Source organism: Pseudorca crassidens, chromosome 17 (assembly GCF_039906515.1).
Source record: "Pseudorca crassidens isolate mPseCra1 chromosome 17, mPseCra1.hap1, whole genome shotgun sequence".
Classification (NCBI taxonomy): Eukaryota; Metazoa; Chordata; class Mammalia; order Artiodactyla; family Delphinidae; genus Pseudorca; species Pseudorca crassidens.
This window is the reverse complement of record NC_090312.1, coordinates 5120571-5145016: the sequence shown is the minus strand read 5'-3', so window position 1 is coordinate 5145016 and position 24446 is coordinate 5120571. Positions and strand designations below refer to the sequence as shown.

General features: G+C 49.1%; 1 protein-coding gene across 3 annotated transcripts in view; it reads right to left on the bottom strand.

Moving 5' to 3' along the window:
• The window catches only part of COL22A1 (collagen type XXII alpha 1 chain), a 259547-nt gene that overhangs the window by 38468 nt on the left and 196633 nt on the right, over nt 1-24446 (bottom strand). For all 3 annotated transcript variants that reach the window (XR_010936688.1, XM_067712824.1, XM_067712825.1), the window contains 8 exons: nt 23796-23831; nt 22828-22881; nt 21517-21561; nt 17167-17214; nt 11173-11286; nt 10737-10790; nt 2538-2591; nt 899-952 (listed from right to left, as the gene is read on the bottom strand). Coding sequence is in view for 2 of the 3 variants with exons in the window: in XM_067712824.1 (XP_067568925.1) it covers nt 899-952; nt 2538-2591; nt 10737-10790; nt 11173-11286; nt 17167-17214; nt 21517-21561; nt 22828-22881; nt 23796-23831 (459 nt within the window). In the remaining variant the exon portion in view is untranslated. The remainder of the gene's footprint in view (nt 1-898; nt 953-2537; nt 2592-10736; nt 10791-11172; nt 11287-17166; nt 17215-21516; nt 21562-22827; nt 22882-23795; nt 23832-24446) is intronic.

Sequence of the window (24446 nt, the reverse complement as noted above, 5' to 3'; positions counted from 1 at the left end):
CGAACACTTAAAAAACAATGCATGATTGACCAGGAGGGTTAGCTGCCTGCTCCTGAGTTTCTTCTGCATGACTGGCCCCTAAACCTGAATGGGCAGCTGACTCAGCATCCATTCCCAAAGGCAATTAACAGTCCAAGCCACGGCACAAAGTAGAGGCTCAATAAACACCTGCATGATGCTGAGTAAACTCACGAATCAGGTGCAGACAGACAAGCCACCTAGACCAAAGGGAGGTAGATTTGCCAAGAAGGGCATCAGTCAATGGTAGCACCACAGCTACTGGAAGGGCAAGGAGAACATTTGTTTGGAGGGGGAGGAGGGTCAATGGGAATAAGTGGGATGATATTAAAGGCTGTTGCTATGGTTAGAATGATAACAAGTGCCTTAGAATGACAACGAATGAACTGTTGAAAATAGTAATAATACATAGTAATAACCTGCAGTTATTATTATTGTTATCAATTACAGTAAATCCAAGAAAGTCTGGGTTTGCACAGACACTCTGTGGTTCCCTGAGCCTCTCACCGTGGGACAGTTTCCTACGGAAGAGGGAAAGTTGCTTCTATAATACACTTCTTAAGAGCCTAACCTTGCAATTATCCCAGGCTTCCCCCAACCCGAGCTGGATGAAAAACAGTAAGTGGAGCCTGTGCATCCCTGCCAATGCCCCCGTCCCGAGGGCATTCTGACTACGCTGTCCCTCAACGTAGCCAAGCCCCTCTGGGCTCACCCCAGACGCCGCCGCGACCTGCACTTTCACTTCACCCCAGACACCTTTCAGGTGTCAGCCCACTCTTTAAAATAAGAGGTCTGTCCATGTGATACCACCTCCAGGGAGTACGGAAGTATGCACAAATGACAAGGCCAGAAGAGGAGGAGATTCAAAATAATCACTTACCGGTGGCCCAGGGTTCCCTGGGGGCCCCATGAAACCTGGAACTCCTGGATGACCCTAGGAAAACACAAGGCAATTATTTTAAAGGATTCCCAAAAAGTTGCACTCCGTGCAACTACCCAATTTCAGAAAAGCTAGAATCCATCTTCTAACTCAGATAAAAATTCTGGATATATATATATATACATATATGAACATATTTATATATATATAAATAGGTGGTTGAGGGAGTATCTAACAATATTTACAAAAACAAATCTATCCTGTAACTGGATTTGCTTCAAAATAATGTGAAGGAAGAAGGATATAGATGGAATCAAGAGTGGCCAAATAGCTGGAAGATATTCTGACCAGGTGATAAATACAATGGGGTAATTTTTATTATACGTTCTTATTTTGATGTATGTTTGAAGTATCCCATAATAAGAATTTAAAAACAAATAAATACATATACACACAATTTATACCCACAATGGAAATAGCTAGATTAACTGAATTATGGCATCTTTGACAGTATTACAGTTATTTTAAGAAAGAGATTCATGTCCCCATGTGGAGAGGAGTCCGTGTGTATTATAGAATGAGCTAAACCGGTTATGGTGCCAAGTGTATTGCCTCATTTATTTAGCAGAGCAGTGTTATCAAACCAAACAAACCACCACGGAAGAAAAGATCTCCCTACCCTCCTCCTTCACCTCCTTCCACAGGAAAACACAAACTGTAACATTTGGTGCAGAGATCACTGCCGTTCACAACTCATAAGAATAATCCCCCCCAATTTCGTCTTTCAAGATGCAAGTGGAATTTCCGCTGAGTATGTCATTCAGACCTTTAGAATAGCCCTTATCTCACCACCTCTGGATTCTCTGCTCACGTGCCTCACCCTGTCACTGAAAGAAAAGCCCTGTGAGGTTAGGGATTTGCCCATCACTCATCCTGAATCTCAGAGCCTGGTGCGGGGCCTGGCACGGAGCTGGTTCACGATGAGTACCGACCGAGAGACGGATAGACTTCGAAGGAAAGGGCAAGGGCAGGAGGGAGAGAAAACAGGAAAAGAGGGAAAAGAGGGACCGCAGCAAGGCACAAGCAGAACAGCCAGTTTAAATGGCTTAAAGGCTGTTAGAGGCTGAGGACTTGAGAGTGAAGGACGAGCTGGTAGCCCTGGATTGGAGACGAGTGGGAGACAGTGTTCAGATGCACATGGGAACGATCTTACAATGCATTTGGAGCAGTGGTCAAGCAGGGCTGGATGGGCCCTGGGCAGAGAAGGGGTGTCTATGAAGCATTTTAGCTCACACAGTGAGAGTCACACAATAGAAGTGGTGGGTGGGCAGGAAGAAAGAAGGGGGCGTTTTGCATTTTGTAATGAATGACTACCAGTTCAGTGAGCAAGAAACCGAGTCCAAAATTTTAAAATACGTGTTTTTAAAGAAAAGAAAAGGTAGGCTCCTCGGATAACTGGGGAAGGGGAGTGTGACAATGAACGAAGGTGGGAACCATGAAAACATGATTTAAAAAAAAATCCTACCAAAGGCAAAGAAGAGACGAGAAATGACTGCAGAAACGGTGGAATGAAAGTTACCTAGGAAAAATAAGTGATGTTTCTTCAGGGTGAATGTTTCACTGTAAAGTAAGTTTTTACCTGATCACCTTTCTGTCCAATCTCACCATCTGCACCACGTTCTCCTTTATTTCCCTTAGGAGAAAAAAAAAAAAAAGAAAATTACTGAAAATTTTGCTAGCGCTACGTTGCAAAAGAAAAATTTTGCAATGCATTCATTCTCTCATTCTTCATCAATTTCTTATCAAGTTTGTGCTGTAGGTCCAAACTAGCTGTGGGACCTTGAGCAGGTCATTTAAACTCTTGAGTGGTAGCTTTTTTTTTTTGCGGTACACGGGCCCCTCACTGCTGTGGCCTCCCCCGCCGCAGAGCACAGGCTCCGGATGCGCAGGCTCAGCGGCCATGGCTCACAGGCCCAGCCGCTCCGCAGCATGTGGGATCCTCCCAGACCAGGGCACGAACCTGTGTCCCCCGCACCGGCAGGCGGACTCCCAACCACTGCGCCACCAGGGAAGCCCTGTAGCTTTTTTAATCTACAAACTAGAGCAATGATTGCCCCCCTCATGAAGTGTGGGGAGAATAAAATCAAACTAATACACAGAAAACACTTAGCATAGAGCTCAGGATATAGTAAGTGTAATAAATATAATTATTATTTTTTACTATTTTGTATTTGTACAAAATCCTGGCTTTGTCATTTACTAATTGTGTGTCATTGGGCAAGTTGTTTCAACTCTCTGTTTCCTGCTCCTAAAATGAGAATGATAACAGTAGACTCGTGGGGTTGTTGTGAGGATTAAATGGACTGAAATCTACAAAGCAGACTAGTGACGGGCTCAGTGTTAGCTCTCAGTAAACATCAGCTGTCACCATCCTCATCATAATTAGCACTATGGTCATCATCACCATCACCGTCACTGTCACCACCACTGTTGCTGTCATTATGGCATCACCACCACCACAGCCACTACCCTCCCCTCCTACCAATCATCATCATCATCACTGCCGCCACTACAACATTCACTGCTGGCACCTCTGTCATTCTCCTCCCCCTCTCCTTCACAGCACCATCACCTTCATTATCATGGTCATCAAGACATTGCATGCGACCTACCAAAAATACAGTTTTACAAACTAATCCTGAAAGTAACATTCAAAGGTTCCAATCTCTCTTAACTGTCACCTCTTTGGCCCTGTGTTTAGTATGTTAACAAGTATATTCCAGTAAAATGTTATTAAACAAAAACAATTCAGTTCCTTTAAAAGAATGTATTATGCAGTAAAAGAAGTCGTTGGCAATTAGTCAGTCCTGGCTGTGTTTCCAGGCCTGTCCTCCCTTATCTTTGCATCTTGCAGAAGATCATGTCCCTTCTTTGCTCTGTTTATTCATTCCGTTAATGAAGGATGCGAGGGGGCAGGTCAATCTACGAGGGTCCAGGTCCAGAACCCTACAACTCTCTCACTGAAACATCACGCCCAGTCGTCTTCCTATCCAGACTGTTGTACCACATCAGCAGTTCATTGATGACAATAGCTACCTAATAACACCCTGGCTGCCTCCCTTGGGTATATTGGGAGGGTTAGGTGATCTAATGCCTTAAAGTGCCAAATGCTTTTGTGTAGAGGAAAAAAAAAAATAGGTTCAGAGGGGAAGAGCATTTGTTCCAACACCTCTGCATGTAATTATGTCTACTGTTTTAAAATCTATAAAGCCAGTACTGTCTGCAGGCCACTTTATAATCTCAGTGAAAAGAAGTGACAGAAGAGCACACTGCTTCTCTGACATTTAGGACGACTGCCTTAAAAGTAAATGGCTTCCTTTCAATTTCCAGTCCTCAGTCTGGGCTTAGAATGGTTTCAACCCTCATCTCACAGCAAGTAAATGGCAACAGCTCAAGGATCTCCACAGCTGTCCTTGTCTCCTTCTCTGCCGCAGCTGGGGATCAAAGCGAACACAGCCACCCCCAAGCCTGACTCACTTCCTTCCAGAAAAGAGGACTGACATTTACAGAGCCCCTACTCTGCCGGGTGCTCTTCCAGGGCGTCCACATGAGATCCCACTTCACGCATTTCTTTGTGTATATCCTGAGCTGATGCAAAACAGTATTTCATATGTCTACATTGTCTAATTTAGCCAGGAAAACTACTCAGTGAGGTAGGGGTTATTACCAGAGCGTAGAGATAAGAAATCTGAAGACCAGAGAGGTGAAGTGATTCGCCTGAGGTCACACAGGTAATAAGAAACAAGATTTGGCATCTAATCCAGATCTGTCTGTATCCAAACTGCCTCCTCCTGACCAACTTACTTTCCTGGTCATTTTCCTAGGTCATGATGCCTCGTCCCACTGGTTTTCTAATGTCAAGAGCACTAGATTCATAGTCTAGAAGCCCAACTGACCTTGCTGACCACGTTCTGGGAATCTTTCTACGCACCAAGAATACAGCAATCAAAAAAACAGATTAGAAACAACAAAACCAAAAAGGCACCTGCCCACCTGGAGTTTACATTCCAGGGACATTACGAGTTTACTACTTTGCTAGCTCAGCTCCCTTCAGTACATGTTTATTGAGGGTCCAAAGGAAGGGCTTCATTTTTCCTGTTGAAAAGAAGGGAAGAAACTCCCACCACAACCCCTTTTATTAGAGCATTTACTTCAGAAAACTTGACACTGTGAGCTCTTTCTCTCTTTGAAATGTATGTAAGTCCTTTTCAAAGCTGAATAAGCCTTTTGCCAGCTCTAGGACCCAGGAAAGTCTTTCTCAAGGACCTGGGACATCTCTTTGAAATGTAATCAACAAGGAAAATGAAGCCCCATCTCCCAGGTTCTAAAGGAAAGTAGGAGTCTAACTTCGCGGTCCCTTGTTCCAAGCTGCAAAGAGAAGTTTGATTTTCTTTTGTACAAAATTAATTCACTAAAGCAGATGCGCACTCCGATTACCAGGTGAATTAGGACGAACATGACAGACGGTGCTACACGGTCCTCTTACATGAGAACTAGTTATTGTTCATCCTGAGGACACACACATCATGGGTCATAGCTGCTTAGCCATAGAAAAGGGTGAGATTTCTTTGTCTTTACAATCTCGTAGCAAAATTGCCTGTGATGCCTTATAATACTCTGGCTTAATGCTTGTACAAAAATAAAGTTATTTCCCTTCTTTTCCTTGTGGACAGGTTTTCTGGTTTGGGAGAAGATTCTGTTTAGTTTTGAATTATATTTCCTCAACACCATCATTTGCTAAGTGCGTAAGGTAACAATTATTTAGAGGTTATTCTCCTAGCAGAGGCTGCTCTAACGATGCTGGCTTTTGTGAATCCATCAAACAGGTAATTCTCTCCAGGAGTTTACAAACTGTTGAGAGCAGGGCCTAAACTTTCTCAAATTAGGAAGTCTCTGCTATTCTCAGAATAAGCCCTGTCCCTGAAATTTTGCCTGCTGTTTTCTCTGCCTAGAAAACTCTTCCCCAAGAATGCCTGGCAAAGCACTGCCTAACTTTCCGATGCAACTAAAATCCCACCTCCCACTCCAGGTGGCCTTCACAGGTGACCTCTGCCCCATGGCATTATTTTCCTTAAAATCATTTAACTCTTCTCCTGGAAATCTGTTATAGTTGTTATTAACTCAAATGGAGGAACAATTATGAGGACCTCCCACAGTGACACGCATCTCACATTTGCTACATGCTGGGCACCATGCCTGGTGCTTTGTAAATGTTTCCTTGTTTTAATTGTCACATCCTCTCTGTGAGATGAGCCACGTAGTTCTTCTTTTACAGATGAGGGACCCCAGGTTCAGAAAAGTCAAAGTTGCCCAAGTCTTATAATTAGTAAGCGCAATTCACTCAGCTACTAAGAGGCAGAACCGGGTTGGAGAACCACTGACCTCTCACCGCTCTCGGTGGCCTCGGCCCCAGTTTGATTTTTCTAAGAGTCATGACCTTGTAGATCTTTCTTCTCCAACACATCAGGCCTTAGAAAGCATGGCCCATTTCTGACCTACCTCTTCCTCCTGACTTGGAAGGGAGCTGTTTAAGGGCATGCGTGGTGAGAATCTTTCAGGATTGAGGCAGCTGTGGGTGAAAAGAGGCCTCTCCTGAAGACAGCAGGGACTAAACGGCTCTGGGTTGCCTTCTGGGAAGAACGGGATTCCAGGGCCTTTTCTGGCAGTTCTAGTAACAGCAGAGGAGGTATCATCTCTGCTCCCAGAATCGTCCAGAACCTCCAAGGCAGTGGGGGGATGGGGATGGGCGGCTACTGCTCATTTAGCATCTCCAGTCCCTGCAGCTCCCATTACACAATTGGTGGACACGTGGACGAGAAGAAAACCATGTTTTTCATGAAGGATAGAATAAGAGGCACTTCCAAACTGGAAGGCGCTATTGCATCTGACTCTGCAGAAAACCGCGTCTCCAGAAAATCACGCTCTGACTACCATCTTGCTCCTTCTTCCTCTACATGGCCTGTAATCATAACAACAGCCACTGTATCTCCAGACCCTACCTCTTAGAGTCAGTGTCTTAGGCAGTTCGAAAGCTCTACAGTGAAGCTCTGGATTTGACGGCGTCATTAACCTCCCCAGACCCAGCAGCCAAAGAGAGCAGCTGCACATCAGTGAGAAAAATCCTGGGGAGGCTGATTTCCCAGACGCTGGATCACCATCGCACGCAATGAAGCAAATCAAACCTTCTTGATGACGCACGTGACCAGTGAACACCCAGGGCCTTTGGTTATAGAAAGGACACTGACAATGACCATAAATGCTCCACTGTGGGCAGCATTTTCAATTTACAAATTCATCCTGGTGTCCTCAGGTCTGGCAGAGATCCTGTTTGATAACTGAGGCTCAACAGAAAGGAAATGAAACAATCCTCTGTTCTGCTTTCTGGAGAGTGGCGTGGGATGAAAAGCACAGAGACAGGCTTGAATTTGAAGCCAAGAACCAGGGCAAGCCTGTGAGTCCTCAGATGGTATTTAAATCCTCTGCAACTCATCTTCCCAGCAATAGGTGGCGGTAGGGGGGAAGCTATAACAGGGTCTGTACCGGAGACAGTGTAGGTAGAAGCTAGGCTCCCCCGTGGGGAGCTGTCCTTGGTGCTGCCGGTGGTGGTAGCATTACTGGGGGTATAACAGCATACTAACCAGTGCGGCTCCTGAGTTGGACGAGCAGGGATTCACCTTGGCTATACCACCTACTAGTTTTGTAATACCGGCACTTAATCTTGCTCAACCTTAGTTTCCTGCTCTGTAAAGTGGAACAACATCTCTACTTCCTAGGACGAGGCTCACCATCGCAGGAGACAACATTGTTAACACGGGTAAACTGGCCCTTGGCCCTTAACGCACCAGGCACACTGTGTCCTGCAGTCCCTGGGAGCTCATTCTGTAGCGTGGACCCTGAGAACTTCTCACAGTCACCATGGACTTCCAAGCGGGGCGGGGGGGGAACCCGTCTTTCAGATGCAGCACTAATTTCTGTCCTTTTTCTGGGTGGAAGCTTTCTTTGGCTTTCTCTGTCTCTGTAAAGGAACAAACCCTCCCTTGAAGGGAATTATAAAAGAACAAAGGCAGAGCACTTGTCCTAAGACACCAACACTTCAGGAGCAGTTGGGCTGATAGAGAAAACAATTCCTACTCAGTGGAGGGAACTCCTTATCTGTTTAATTGATTGGCTTTTGTTTCTCTGAATAAAGGTCATTCCGTGGCAGAGGTAGCACCCAGCAGCTGGCAGATGACAACAAGGGCTGCATAGTGAGGACCAGCTGAAATTACCCCTGCAGAATCCTCCAGGCGACAAGGTTAGCCACTGTTTATGACCCCAGAAAGGAAGGGTAATCCTCAGCAAACAGCACAGAGGATGCTAGGCTGTGCTGGTGTCTCTTAACCTAACACTGTCCCCGGGCAGAATCTCTTGTTCCATCTACACCGAGACCTGACATCTATAGTTCCTGAAGCAGGAGTCTTAGGTTTGCCAAACCCTGTAAAACTTCAATGCCTCTGGATAACAACTAGACGTCTAACCTGCCAGCCAGGGCCTGGGAGATCTGGCTGTTCTCCATCCTGATACCCCACAGGCCCCTGGCTGTGTTGTCACACCGCCATATTTCTGTTTGCTTCCTTGTCTTTTTTTTTTTTTTGCGGTACGCAGGCCTCTCACTGATGTGGCCTCTCCCGTTGCGGAGCACAGGCTCCGGACGCGCAGGCTCAGCGGCCATGGCTCACGGGCCCAGCCGCTCCGCAGCATGTGGGATCTTCCCAGACCAGGGCAAGAACCCGTGTCCCCTGCATCGGCAGGCGGACTCTCAACCACTGCGCCACCAGGGAAGCCCCTTGCCTTTTAATAGTAATAATAATACCTCCAACCCGATTTTCCAGGGCTGTGCCTAGGGTGAAGAGAGTGAGCACTCACCTGGGGGGCGAAATGTAAGGGGCCCCGGGAAACCTCAGGATCCAAGATAAAGAATATTTTACGGCCATATTTTTATAAGTCAAAATTAAGGCAAAATAATCCAAGATGAACAAAATATGAACATGAAAATAAACACAGGGCTCCCAAGGGGCAAGGATCAGGGGGAGGCAAGGAAAGTGAGGGATTCGTGTGTAGGTTGGGTCTCATCTCTTTTTTTAGTATAAATTTATTTAATTAATTAATTTATTTTGGGCTGTGTTGGGTGTTCATTGCTGCGTGCAGGCTTTCTCTAGTTGCGGCGAGCAGGGGCTACTCTTTGTTGTGGTGTGTGGGCTTCTCATTGCGGTGGCTTCTCTTGTTGTGGAGCACGGGGTCTAGACACCCAGGCTTCAGTAGTTGTGGCACATGGGCTTCAGTAGTTGTGGCGCATGGGCTTAGTTGCTCTGCAGCATGTGGGATCTTCCTGACCCAAGGCTTGAACCCGTGTCCCCTGCACTGGCAGGCGGATTCTTAACCACTGTGCCACCAGGGAAGCCCTGGGTCTTGTCTTTATTTAAAATTTTGATATTTTGTTCCTTATGTATCTACTGCACTCATTTTAAACATTTCATAATACCGCATTAGAGTCTCATTTATCTTGGTTATAGAGGATTTTGGCTTCCCCTTACGTTTTCCACCCAGGTCCTCACCCCAACCCTGGCCCAGGGGCTGACAGAGCATGAGGGCTAAGATTGACAGAGGGCTACAGTGTGACAGGCACTGGTGGGGGCATCTCATGAGCGGCCGCCAGGGCCAGAGCTTGTAAGGTCTCTGCTCTCACACTCCCTAGGGTACCAGGAGGAAAGGGAAGGGCAGAGAGGTAAGAAGCTAGCCCAAGGAGACTGCTGAGACTGGATTCCAACCCCAAAGGGCTTGCTCCTGTGATCTGTCTCCTACTGACAATTTCCTGCTGCATCTCCCATCAGATGAGCCACACCGTGTCCCAGCCAGGCCACAAGAAGAGACACAGTGACACGTGTCCCTGAATGTTGGGGCAGAGCAGTGCATAGAGTTTCCGGCAGCACAGAGGTGACAAGGGGGTCAGAGAGAGCCCCCAGGGCAGCATCGATGTCAGGGGAAGTGGAATAAGGCTGGGAAGGTCAGAGCTCACCCGCTCCCTGCCTGTACGCCACACTCACACACTCTTCCCCTTAGAGGTAAGTACTGTCACCACCCAGAGCCCAACCAGCCACAGCCCAGACACCTGTTCTGGCAGCCAGAGCTTCGCAGCCTGTTCTACAGCTGCGATCCCAGCTCCTTCCTCCCAGGCCAGTCTCCCTGGCTTTGTGAAACTACAAGCTATCCTGCCCGTTTTAGATGGGTGTCTTGTCATTCATGTGAGAATTAATGATACTCACTTGTGTTTGTATAGCTCCTTCCTAATATTTTTATTGAGTGCCAAGTTCTTTTTGTGTATGATATTGTGCAACTCTTCCCTCTCTCTGAAGTTGGGTGGAGAAATTGAGGCCCAGAGAGGTCAAGAATTTTGCCTAAGGTCACACAGCTCCGAAGACGCAACTCCGGGGTGGGACTCGAGTTCAGAGGTGTCTGGCCCCAAAGCTCATGTCTTAACCAGCACTACACACCCCTATCTGGTGGCTCATCTACACTTTCAGCCACTCAAGTATTTGCCTACGAGCAATCTAAGACTCACCAAGTTCAAGGGCCCCTTCCTATGGTCACTGAGACAGTCAGTGCTAAGGAGAGAAGCTGAACGTGGATTTTCTGATTGTAAAATCATTGTTCCTTTCCACTGGACATCACTCTTCCTCAAACGTTGGTTCACCAGTGAGATGAGAATAAACTCGCGTGATTTTTATGAAAGCTCACTGACCTGTGGTCCATCTATTCCTGGGGGCCCTGGGAGGCCTCTGGGCCCAGCATCTCCCTGCAGCAGGAATAACGGGGAAAAAACAAAACAACACAAAACAGCAAGAATGAGTGTCTGGAGCCCATGCCCAGAGTCATCCGCAAGCCATTCTCTTACACATGCACTCACTGACTTCCCACCGGCTTCCCTGTCCCCTGCCCCACCCTACCGCGTGTCTGAGCAAGGGTGTAGGTGGGCGGCTGTGCATTTGTGGCCGTCACCCACCGCCAATGTGGCAGCTGGTATGAGAGCCAGTCCCCAAGGGCCCCCATGGCCCTACCTCCCGCTTCTGTGCCCTTGCGTAGAATCCCCCCTTGTGCCCCGAGACCCGGTGCTGAGGTCTCCCAGGTGATGTATTCCATTACAGTGACAAAAACTAAGTTTCCCCTTTTCTCCTTACCTTTTTCCCTTCTGTGCCTCCTCTCCCTGGCTTTCCCGGGAGCCCTTTGTCCCCTTTAAAACCTGGCAGGCCAGGGAGACCTGGGGGACCTGGGGGACAGCCATTGCACACATCCTGAGAAGAAGAGCAAGAGCAGCACAGTTACTTATAAAACAAAAGGTGGCCCATGGCGCCTACCTTTCCAGACAGGAAGAAGGCAGCAAATGATGAAAAGGACACAGGTGGATTGAGTCACTACCCACACAGCTTGTGTCAAACTTTGCATTTTTCTCTCTTGGTCTTAAATTAGATTTCAGCACTGATACATCTGATATATCTGGATTATTACTGCACGTCTCCCTACTTCTGACCAGACTGCTGAAATGTGGCACAAGATGAAGATGTCGAAAGCGAAGATGTACCAATGTGTGTGAGCGTCTAAAACATTCACAGTATAGATTTAACGCAAACATTTAGTACTGTTAAAGATAGCATGCTCTGTCCCTAAGACCAGAGACAAGACACAGCTGGGAACTGCATTCTCTGTCTGGTGGGTTTGCCCAAAATGTTTCTGAACAAAGCAGCAAAAAAAAAAGAAAGCAACAGGCACCGACCCTTGGGACTCTCTTGCTGTGACACACACCAAATCTCACCATGCCTGGCATTATTCTTTGTTCAAAGTAGGCATTTAGTCACTGTTCCCCAGAATGGAACTTTGCTCCACTCGTCTGAGGCAGGTTAAGTGCTGTCCCTGGAGTGAATGTAAAGTTCTCAGCCCAGAGGACAGGCTCCCTAGCTTGTCTGTGTCCTCCCCAGATCTTACATTTTGGAGTGCAGTAAACACCAAATACAGTTCACAGGCTTGACCACACTCTCATCCATTTCACACCCCAGGGTCTTGGATTGCTCCTTCCACGCCCTTCTCTCTAATCCTCACTCTCTTCCTCCCCTGTTCTCTCCCTGCTGTAAGGGCTAAATGAGATAAAACAAAGAGGTCTCTCAGAATAGTGGCAGATCATTCCCAGTGATTTTGGCTGTTATGAACTCATGTATCTACCCAGCAGCTCCCTCACTGTTAGGCACTGTGCTTTTCTGCTTCGAGACCACAACGAGCACACGTCTTGAAGGGCTCATGGTTCCACGTACCAACTGACACAAACGAACGCATTAACTAGGGCTTCTGGGATGCTGCACTGGAGAGATCGGTGAAGACTTGTTCATATTCAATGAGGTGATGATTCAGGTGACTTGGCATTCAAATCGGTCTCTAGGGCTTCCCTGGTGGCGCAGTGGTTGAGAGTCCGCCTGCTGATGCAGGGGACGTGGGTTCGTGCACCGCTCCGGGAGGATCTCACATGCCGCGGAGCGGCTGGGCCCGTGAGCCATGGCCGCTGAACCTGCGCGTCCGGAGCCTGTGCTCCGCAACGGGAGAGGCCACAACGGTGAGAGGCCCGCGTACCGCAAGGAAAAAAAAATAAAAAAACCAAAAATAAAAAAACCAAAAAACAAATCGGTCTCTAATTCAGGATGGAAGGGCTTTCGTCATCAAAAAAGCAACTCTGAACTGTCCACCTTCCTTTTAGGTACTTACTCCTACTCAATATTCGAAGCTTCTTTGGAAGTGTCCTACTCCAGGAAGCCTTCCTGATGGCTTCACGCTGGGGATGTGTTCCTGCTCCCACAGACCCAGGAATTCCTGCTATGGAAGCACCTGTCTCACTATTGAGGAGATCTGTTCATAGCTCCAAGCCCTCCCCACCAAGCAAAAAAGTGTTAGCTCTCCGAGAACAGAGATAGAGTTGCTTTATCTTTGCATGTCCACTTCGTAGCAAATAACCTTCCGCACAGCGTGAGTTCCATAAATGAGGGAACCAGCCGACCCGACCAACCACCAACCAACTGGCCACTGGCCTTCTGGCACCCAGTGCCATCTTCCTTTAGTGGTGATTTCAGATGCTGGTTGAATGTTTTTGGAGGATGAGGAATACCAAATGTCGGGCTACATGAAGAAATGGCAGATGAGAGAAGCTGAAGGATACTGTTTCCAGTTGCTGTTTTTTGTTTGGAAGAGTGGCAGGCTTCGGAGGAACTCATCTATCTCATCGATTCCTAGACCTTCGCTATAGCTCGTTAAAATGAGATACAGCCGTCAAACATGGCAACAATGCTCACAGGATGAGATTTTTTGGACGTGGTGGGTGCAAGAGTGATTCGGAACCGTTCTTCGCAGCGGGATCCACAGCATAAAGGAATTGTATCTGAACAATACAAAATGTCACTACTTTCCAATTTCTTTTCCATTTGTGGCATGGGTAACTCAGCCTGGGTGTGTCTTAGTCACACATTCTGTGTAGGATTGTTCCCTGATGACCAGAGCAGCCCCCAGCAGCCCCCAGACTTGCCAGTGAGGGGGCTGGATCGGGTCCTGGAATCCAGTGAGCACAGGGCGAGACCAGCCCCCCACCTGCTGTCCTACCAATGCTCACTTTGGCTCCTGTGCACCTGGGGCCCCTGGTCCCTCCTGACCTGGGCTACCGGAAATGCCTTGACACTAGTGTTGGGGCCCAGGGTGGGCTGCCCCAAAGTGTCTCAATAGCATATAATTTTGAACTAAAGATACGTAAGAAATGGCCAGTGCAAGAGGGATGCTGGCCCTTCTGTCTGTCTCCCTGAAAGCAAGAAATAAACCTCTAATGTGAAAAGTACCCTCCCTGCATCTGGAGGTAGAACAACCACTTTATCCCCAGAAACAGGGATTTCAAGGCGGAGAAGCCTGTATAAACAAACCTTAAATTTACTACCCTAAGTCCAAGCTCCGTTTAGATTCTTCACTAATTAAGGACCCAAAGCCTAAGTTTCTTGCCCTGTCAATTCCTCACAAATGTATTGCTTCTTTAACCAAAAAGTATAAAAGCTGCCTGTTTTGGCCACATCTCAGGTCCCATTTCTATGAGACCTCCACGTGCACAAATTAAAATGTATTTATTTTTCTTCTGTTAATGTCGTGTGTCAATTTTATTATCAGTCTGGCCACAAGAACTCCAGAGGGATTACAGGGGGAAATTTCTCCCTCCCTGTCACTAGCCAGGGTTCTGCTTCCGGCTAGACGGGCTTTGCCCAGACCACACCAAAGCCTCTGCCCACTTGGGATCACGGCTTCACCTCTCCGAGCCTCAGTCTCTTATCTGTGAGATGAGAACCTCAGAGTCTGGGGAGAAATACATGAGATAATGGATGAAAAACGCCTGATGCCATGCCCGGCACACAGTGACAGCACAGGAATTTCAGCTGCTACATGTGTCACTGTGGTTTCAGTTGTTATTTTCCTCCCTGAATCTGTTGCTTTGTCCCCCTGGCAGATCAGACGCCCCTGATCATCAATACCGACTCCCAACTTTTCCACTTAACTGAGTCATCTCAGGCAAGTCACTTAGTCCCTTTGAGTCTATTTCCGTATCTGTGAATAAGGATTGCTCTCCTACCTTAGGAGAGGGATGTGAATCTGAAATAACACGTGTGAAGCATCTAAAACGTTGCAGGGTTCCAACTGTAAATACAGACTCCCTCTCGCCTCCACCCCCTTCGTTTTTCCTGAGACACTTTCAGCAGACCCGGCTGGCTGCGTCACTGTATTTGGTGTGGGACAGCATATCAAGAAAGTGCTCAATCAAATGTGTACAACTGGAGGAGTGCTGCAGTCTCTGCCCGGCATAGGATTCACCTCCAGATCATCTCATGCAAGTTCTTGCTGGATTCCTGAATCCTCACTGCAGATTCCTGCCAAAGGGTTGTGGAGCCTACATTTCAAACCTCTGGGTGACAGGCAAGAAACTCACTACCTGCCCTTTGTCAGGTAGCTGTCAGGAAGCTCGGATGCATGCAGAGATGAAGTCGGAGAGCAGAGGGGCTGGAGCACAGGACGTGGAGGCGGTCACACTGGGCCTGAGTCTTCGCTCTGCCACCATCCAGCTCTGTTGCCTTGAACAAGTGACTGACCCCCCTGTGCCCGATCTCCTGCTCTGTAAAATGCAGCACGTAGTAGTACCCACCCACTGGGTTGTTGCTGAGGGTAGGATGAAGTAATATTTATCCCAGGGAATCATCTAATGGAGAGGCCCTGAGGGTGGCCTCCCCGGGCACAGATCCAACGATGGAAGTTCATTAAACAGGAACTCTTAGGAGACAAACTTTCTAACCAGGCAGTTTTCCAACTATCAGAATGAGGCAAATTTTCTGTTATAAAAGGTACCTTCGTAGCAAAAGAGGGTCCTGCCGCCAGCCCACCTGGACCAGATCATCATCACGACGGCAGCAGGTGATTATAAAACAGGGAGCTGGGATAGCTGACTTCACAGACCTGGGCAAACCCACAGAGCCCAGGCTCTTGTCCACAGGGTTTCCAGGCAAAGAACAGCTCTGTAGGGCCAGGGAGTCTCAGGTGCTTCCCTGAATGTAGGTGCTCACATTCTCTCTGCGGTTCCTGGGTGCTCTGAGGAACACAGCTGCATCCTTTAGCAGGTAAGAAGTACCGATTTGACGAAACACCTATCTTAATGCTGTAGCCGTAAAGCATTAACCCATGCAGCGTCCACCCCTATTATCATTGCCATCAGGACCGGGACACCTTGAGGTTGAAATCCTTCGTGAGGCTGTGGGGTGGGGAAGACAGGGGCCAATGCAAACCCAGGGCCTTCCAGCGGGACACAGTTATGAAAAAATGATCGAGAACAGAAATGCCTGTAATAAACACGGCTGGAATCAATAGATAATGAATTCTTGCCATGTCCTTGTAAAAAACAAAACAAAATTTCCTCTTGTTAATGAAAATCAGGAAAGATTGCTCTATTACTACTCATTTTCCAATGAAATGTATAGTTTTCCATCAAGGCATCTCAACGTGTAAAGCGATGAAAAGGCCCAGGCTTCTGAGAAGGATGTCTTTTCCCTTTTGTTCTCCTCCCTCACTCTCATGCAAGAACCAGCCATTTTCCGACACCTCCCAAGTGGTTTTTAGAACACAGGAGGCGAGGGAGAGGGTGGCCACACAAAATCCAAGGCCAAGCTTCACCCGAAGCTAAGACGAAAGCTTGGAACAGAGGCAGCAAAGGGTCCTCCACACGCACAGCCGCAGGACTGCTCTTCCTGAAACACAAATCTTATCCTGCCTCTGTCTCGCTCACAGCCTTCCCCAGTTCTTCTCTTTAAGCGCCGAGGTCCCTGGCCAGGCTCCTGGGCGTCCAGCTTTCCGTGCCCTATCTCAGCAGAGCTGTGCTGAACTCGCGTCTTCTGTCGCCCGTGGAGAAGGCGCACGCGGTTCGGACCATGAGCGCAGCGCGTGCTCTGATCTGGACTCAGCCTGGCTAAGGGCCCGGCAGCCGGCTCCACCGCCCTGCACCTGCACTCTGGACCTCGCCCCAGAAGAAACCCCACCCGGCCTGTCTGACTCTGCCCATGCGTCCTCTCAGAACTCCAGGATGCACTCCTGTGTGGGGTCAAAGGTCAGCCTCTGGAATCAGTGAGGAGTGGGCTCTAGTCCCATAAAGTCACTGACCCTCACAGTGACTCAGGTTTCTAACAAGCAAAACAAGAGCATAAGTAGTACCAACATCAGAGAGTGATCGTGGATATAAAACAAGAGCCACGTGGGAAGCATTTCGCATAGCACTGCCTGGGAGGATTTCCTGTGATGAGGGATCTCACTGTCCAATAAGATCGCCACTAGCCACAGGTGGCGAGGAAGTACTCGGAATGTGGCTAGTGTGACCAAGGACCGGAATTGCTAATTGCATTTAGTTTTAATTAACTTACATTTAAATTGACACATGTGGCCAGTGGCTGGCATACTGGGCAGCGGAGTTTAGCACGCTGCTGGCACACAGTGAGTTATCAACAAAGGCTGCTATCATTGTTAATATTATAACATAGCTGTTCGGACAAAAAAGCACATATTATTGAGATCTCTAATCCCCCCATCGCCATTTTCAAAATGCATGCACGTTTATTTCATGCTTTTACCTTAACCAAGAGATTTATGTCCCCTGGAGACAGCAGTGGAGAGGGGCCCTGTCAAAACAAAAACCAGTGAATACAGACACACACACACGCATGCACACTGCATACTCCACGCTTCTTTAGACAGCACGCAGCCTTCAGAATGGAAGCCGTAACACATGACGAAGCTGGGCCGGGCACGGGATGACAGGCGCCCTGCCTACGCCCCATGCTTGGGAGCCACAGAAAGACGTGGCAGCCCAAGTGCACGGGCTGCCAGTCCTGAGTCTGACATCGGCCTTTCTGGTCCCCGGTCTCCTTCTTGTGGCCCTTTCTCTTCTCCTGGTGGCCTCTCCTCCCCACCTCCATCAAAACCAATAGGGCCTATGGGTACTGTGGAAGACAAAGGGGCAGACGGCCCTTTATTCCCCAGATGGGTAGCAGCCGTTGCTATCAGTCATTCACAATGTAGCATGATTTTAAAGCAACTTCTTCAGCTTTCGTAGGTGAAATAGCCTTTTAAGCCTCATTCATCATTATGAGCTGGAAGTCTCTAACTTCAGGAAGAGTTCAGAAATCAGGAGTAATTACATAGCCTCTGAAGGTGTGTAGGAGCCCGTGGGTCACTGACTTCACATTCAAACCCACGGTGAGCTGGAACATGGCATGTGATGGGGTCAGCCCGGAGCCCAAGCGGAGCAGAGGCTGGGTTCACACTGGGGGTCAAGGGACATGAGGCTGGGAAGGAAATGGAAACTAAAGGCAGACACTAAAGTGAGGAAGGGATTCTTAGGGAAGAACTGGGACACTGGTGTGCTACTTTGCAAACTTCTAAATTTTGCAGTGGAAACAGAGTGCCAGAGAGTCCGCTCTGCAGAGGGAAGGTGGCAGGGTTTCCTCCAGAGTTTCCAGAGTTTTCTCTGTGGCCACAATCGGACTTGTGGCGGCTGATTCCTTCTGATTAAGTTTGACGTTGGGTTTATGCATTATGACTCCAGTCTAGCCTCCTAACGAGACAATTTCCCTGGCTGCCCCCCTCTCCCTGGCCCCACGGGGTTTCTGCCACATCCTGTGGCTACAGCAAGCCACGTGACAGCAGCATCGTATGCGTTTGCATCGGATAATCTCGGCAGTGGCTAGGCGTACGCCTGTGTTTTCTGAGTTGAAACGCTCAAGTATTCTATCAACACTCTGGTCTATTTCAAGAGGACACCCGAGAGAGACTGGGGTAGGACTGACTCAGATTTGGAGGTTCTGAAGGCACCACTAGCCCGCAGGGAGAGCTCACGTGGGTTGCATCTGCTGAACAAAGCCGAGAACGTCCTCAGTTACCTGAGACCGACCCTCAGGAGGAAGGCCAACTTGTGCCACATTAATTAAAGCTTTAAAAGGGGGAGAGGGGTTTTATTTTGACGCCTTATTATTTTCCCCTGGGAAGTTAATAACCTAAGATTCCTATTGTTCAAATTGGGACATTTTCACACTGCTGGCCTTGTATTCTTTGGAATATTTTTCTGCTGTCATTTGAGCCCCTTGTAGAGTTAGAATGAGCTCTATTAGACAGCATGGCTGGGCATCAGTTAGAAAAGGAGAACAAGGAGTGAGTTTTCTGTGTAGGTACAGCGTGGCCTTGGGGATAATTCAGTTAATGTCCTGTTGTGGTCCATTTCTGTGGGTCTCACAAGATAGGTCTGAATACACAGGAGCAAGGCCGTTGTGGGGTGGTGGCCTCCTGAAGGTGGACACAGGACGCATCAGAGATTGCCACGTTTGCTCTGGAGGATTGGTTGTTGATGGGATAAGAGAACAGGAGTGGGAAGTGCTGGGGTACAGGAGACATAGTCTGTGCCCTGCTTAGACCCTCCTTCCGTCCTGGCGTGCCCAACCACCAGCTGCCGGGACGCTGGCTGGAAGGTCACACAGAGACGTTACACAGTCAATAAAGAGCTGACATGGAGGTGAGAGCGGCCGGTCTCTCGACTGGAGATGGGCCAGCTCCACGGGGCTGCTCGCTCCCCGTAGGCTCAGAAGGAGCCTAGATTCCAGCTGAGCCCACAACTTTGACTGCCTTTTCCCCACCACGCCCTGCTTTCTTCAATCCTGACAGGTTTCACCTCAATCAGTTGGCACAAGAATCCTCACCAGAGGCTCTGCTTCCAGAGAGCCCAAGCCTAGACAGAGGGATTCCCAGGACAGTGCAGCCCTGGAGAAACACTGTAGGCCCCACTCTCCACCCCCTGAGGGACGATGACTGTAGTAAAGGCTTAGCTCAGCAGACCTGGGTTGTCCAAAACCTGCACATTCCAAAGGTCCGGCCCTGGCTGGCTTCTGGGAGATAACGTCTAAGTCCTTGGAATGCCCTACCCGATAAGAGTGCCTTTGTTTACCTAGGGTCTTGGGCCAGGCAGATAACTTATGCTAACACCGTGATCTATGGCGGGGTCCTTGGACCACGTGGGAGGGCTGGAGATGGTGGAATAACCCAGCCCAGCCAGGGAGGCATCACACCTGCCAGACCCGGACACCAAGGTCTGCCTGAGCGTCCCTCAGTGGCAACACCTGCTGCATTTCAGAGCACGCATGGTCATCCATGTGCCCTCTGATTACACACAACTGCTGGGAAAACTGAATGCTGGGAGGGGACACCTGGAACCCTGAGCCTTGTCTCTCAGGGCCTCTGCACTGTGCGTCTCCTCCCTGTGCTGCTCTTAATCTGTAATAAACCATCAACCATCGTGAGCCTAACAGCTTTCCTGAGTTCTGGGAGTCCTTCTGGTGAATCACTGAACCAGAGGAGAGTATCGGGGACCCCTGAAAGCATGACTCATCTGATTAGTGAGATCACAGAGACCGACAGCTACCCAGTGGTACTTGGGACCACCTGGGGGCAGCGTGTTCAGTGAATTTAAAGGTAGTCAAAGAGAGACCCATCCTCTCTCTGTCTCTCTCTCTGCTCTGCCGGTGTCCTCCCGTGGACATCACAGTTAGTCCACCTTGTCAGCTGGACTCTGCTGATGTAATTTTCTCTGCAGAGGTGTCAAGGTCTGGATTTGGGAGGGGTCATCTGAACCCCCTTCAGCCTCTGGCCTGAACCTTACTCTTTCACCCACTTCACCTGGGACTTGCACTTGGGTACTGGGGTGGCTGCTATAGGTCTGACTCCCTCTATCCTCCAACAAGACTTTTCACTCATCCCACTGGCAGGGCTTCAGTGAAAAGTTCCTGGACGCTTCTAGGCAGACCAGGTGCCCCTCCAGATCTCTGCTGTGCCCAGCAGCCCGGGTAAGTCGTCAGGAACAGATGCCCACGCCCTCAGGGGCCTCCAGGCCTGGGGTCCTTGCCTGAAACTTGTAGCAGGTCAGGCTCACAGAGGAGAAAGATGGCCTCTCCGACCCATCCTGAGGGGAAGCTCCTGCCCAGGGGAGCTTACTGGAGTCTGACACCAGCCCTGAGGCCTGAGATTCCCCAGTTGCAGCTGCCACTGGTTCCTCCATCTTGGGTGGTACCTTCTGATGGACTCATTTCTCCTGTGTCTTCACAGCTGTCGCCCCACTCACCCAGACCTGCTCATCCTCACTGCTCCTTCCCTGGAGGGCCCACTCGGGGCCTGGTTAACTGGCTAAGCCTTTGGGGCTTCTCTGGCATTGGTAACTTAATTGGGAGGCGGTTCCCCAGAAGGTGACTATACTGCACACGAAGGAAGCCTGCAGGAGCCTTGGGCTAAAATGAGGATATACAGCCCAGGACCAGACGCTCAGGACTGTCCATTTCCGCTCAACCTGCTCTCGCTGTGAGAGAGGAAAGAAAGTTTCTTCTACTCTAAAAGGGGGGAAGCCAGGAGGTACTGACATTACTGAACAAAAGGGCAGGACAAGGGCCGGTGAGGAACTTGCCGTGAGTGCGGCTCTTGTCCATTTGCTCTCCCCCAAATCATCATTCATCCTTCTCTGTCCTGCTCCAGGCCCGGGAGGCTGCACCCTGGGCATGTGTCGGGGGACTCACCTGCCTGCTGGCTCTCGGGTGAGCTGGACCAATAAGAGGCACGTTAGGAAACTGGAGTGGGGGGCGGAGGCACTGCTCCCTCCTTGCCTCTGGCCAGGCTTCCTGGCAGTGGCTTTGAACCCACAATGACAGCCCCCATCTTCCCCACCAGCCTCGCTTTCTCTTGGCTCTGGAGAGAAGCACAAGGTGGTGCTGGCTTCCCTCTGTGTTTTATCTCTGGGTGGCACAGCATCTCTGCTTAGCTCCCTCTGCCCACAGCTTTGTCAAAAGCCCCTTCTTAAAGTCTCTTGCGCTATACGAGCTGCATTTATTCTGCCCGAACCCCTGACTGATGATCAAGACTCGTCCAGAACAGGTAGATGACGTACATACCGGCTTGCCAGGAGGCCCTCTTTCTCCTGGGTTTCCAGGTACACCCTAAGAGAAGAGAGAAAGGACATTAGTTCTGCTAAGCACATAATCCTGACCCACCCTGCACACCCTCTCCCCCAACCTCTATAATCTGCCGGGTGTAACTCAGTAGAAAAAAAAAATCACCCAACCGTGAAGACTGGCACCAATAAAAATTCAAAGTTTCCAATCTCAGCTGAATACCCGAAGCTTCTCAGGAAATACTCAACTGTGCCGAATGTTCAAAACAGTAAACTACCCCTCCCATAACTCCTTTCCAAAACATGGAACCGAAAACCACTCGTGCACGCAAAGTGTGTACCTGCGTGTGCACGTTTGTGTACACGCACGCACACACACACACACACACACACACACACACACACACACACCCTATCTTAAATTTCTGCCATCCTTTTCCAAACACAGGAGGAAGGACCAGCTTTGAAAAAGAAGGCTCTTCTACGGAACTGACTCTAAGGGTGTAATACTGAGAGTGGAGCAGATACAACAGATTCAAGTATTTGGAGATAGGAATGAGAGGGTAACTTTCTTGTCTGAAACAGAACCCAAGGAAGGGAAGGGGAGGGTGATTTATTGTTCCTGCTTATAGTGAACCAAAACTATAGACATGGAAAGATGCGAGTCTAAGCACTACTGGTTAACGGTGCCAGACCTCTGCTCCAAGAACTCATGGTTGTCTTTTATCCATTTGGTCAGTAAGTCTGTATCGAGTAACATCTACGTGCCTGTCACCCTGTTAAGCATCAAGGACCTAGAGATGCATAAGACACATGGTTCCCACCTTCTTGGAGCTCAGATCTATCTGAATGAAAGTCAGATCACAGAGATAAGAGACGGTTATCACTGTCACAAAGTGGGAAGAGATACAGCCTCAAAGAGTATTAGGTAAGTCTGTAGAATTCCCTTAAAGGGAGAAAGCCATTACACGGATGAGTTAGGAACAGGTCCATGGAGAAGACGATACCTGATCTGAGCAGAACTGACCAGCTAGGTACAAAAGAAAATTGACACAACAACAGGAGGCGTTGCGTGGGATAACCGGAGCTTACAAGTTTCTGAAAGCATCACACAAAAGCCAAAGAAGTGAAACTAGACAATGCAAGCTTACAGGGCACAGGGAATTGAGGAGCAAAACATACAAAATGTTCATGGGGGAGGGGAGACTAGTGAAGATGACCAGCTCCCATGGGGGCATCCTGGTCAAGGGAGGCAGGGAGAGGCTGGAGAAGGGTTCGGGAGACAGAGCCGGCACCCTTTGCCTTTACTTACGTCTTGGCCAGCTGGTCCCTGGGGGCCGGGGAATCCAGGTGGGCCTCGAGATCCCTGAAGAAAAAGAAAAGACATCCCACCCACAGTTTGAGGAAAATAAGGCCCCCTTTCCTCGGGTCGGTTCTCCTTGTATAGAAGGCCTGGCGCTCTGAGGACTCTCTGGTGGAACGTGGGTGCCTGAGAGCCGCCTTCTCAGAGCTTACGCATTTCACTGCGCTCGTGGAGGTGGATGCATTAAATACACACAGAAAGGATGCCCGGAAAGTCTTCCCCGTGAGCCTGACTGCCCAGGCCCCCTTTGCAGGCCCCTTTCGTGAGTGGACAGGGCAGCTCCCGCAGTGAGACGGGCCTGAGCTCACCCCGGGTGCCGTGTGGGTAACCAGCCCCAGGGGCTGGCCAGCTGGGTAGATTGCCCTGTAAGAGGCCCAGCTCAGAGCCCAGCACTCAGGTGACCATTACTATTTGTTATTGGAAAGTCATTCCCACTCTGATGAAAATTTCTAGACACTATCAGGAATCAGCACAAATCATCTCTCGTGATGGATCTCACTTCCTGTAGGAATTTTCCTGTGTCTTCCACCCACCTTACAGATTAAGAGAGAGCCCTCACTTGCTCAGGGCTATGTGGCCGGGGGTGTGAAGCCAGGATTCAAAATTAGTTCCTCTGGCAATGTGATTAAATTTGTTTAACCATGGCTGTCCTTCTGGAAAGCAGAGACAGCAGAAGGCAAAGGCAGCGTCAGTCTGGCCAACGATCACCATCACCGCGTTCACTGCACTGGGCAACGCCCCAATCCCTCTTACTCCACCATTCCATAGGTCAGTGCTTACACCTTGGAGAGTTCGCACTGTTTAACATTAAAGATTTTTTGAAACTATTGTATTTTCTGGCCTCTGCAATTTGAAATTGCTTTGATCGCATAATTTCTCCCATCAAAACCCAGCCCTCTATTTAAATCATACTGTACCTGAGGTCCTTTTTCTCCTGGTGGTCCAGAGGGGCCCTAAGAAACAAACAAACAAATAAGCTAACGAGAAGTGAAATGTTTATTTAAACATGCTGTGGTGTTTATTTCTAAGCTAGGTCTTTAACTGTCCTGAAAGGAGGAGCTGACTTCCCCCATCTTTAAGACATAGTGTCACACCCTCTCATACCACCCACTATCGTTGCACGTGGGAATCTTCCTGGAGCCTTCTCCATTTGCCACTGAACTAGTGCCACCCCATCCTGGCACCCACTGGATGTCTGACACTTGAGCCCATCTCTAGCTCTGGTGTGGAGTGGAACCAGCATCCCAGCATCCTAGTGTTGTGCCCCCTTCCTGCTTGGGCAGCACAGGCCTTGGGGGGGCGGGTACATCCAGAGCCAGAATCCCCCCCGCCCCCCCCACACACGGGTCTCCCATCCTGCGAGTGTGACCAGCCTAGAATCTGGCTTCCGATGTTGCACTGAAGATGCGTCCCTTGCTCGAGGCATTAGTGTCTACTTTCAGTTCCTGCAGTGAGCAGAGCTGCCCCTCAGCCCTGAGAAGGCTCTGCCCTGCCTTTCTGCCTGGACACGTTCTTGCCACACGCTGGTTCTCAGTTTAGATGTCAGCACCCTCGGAAATCTTCCCTGG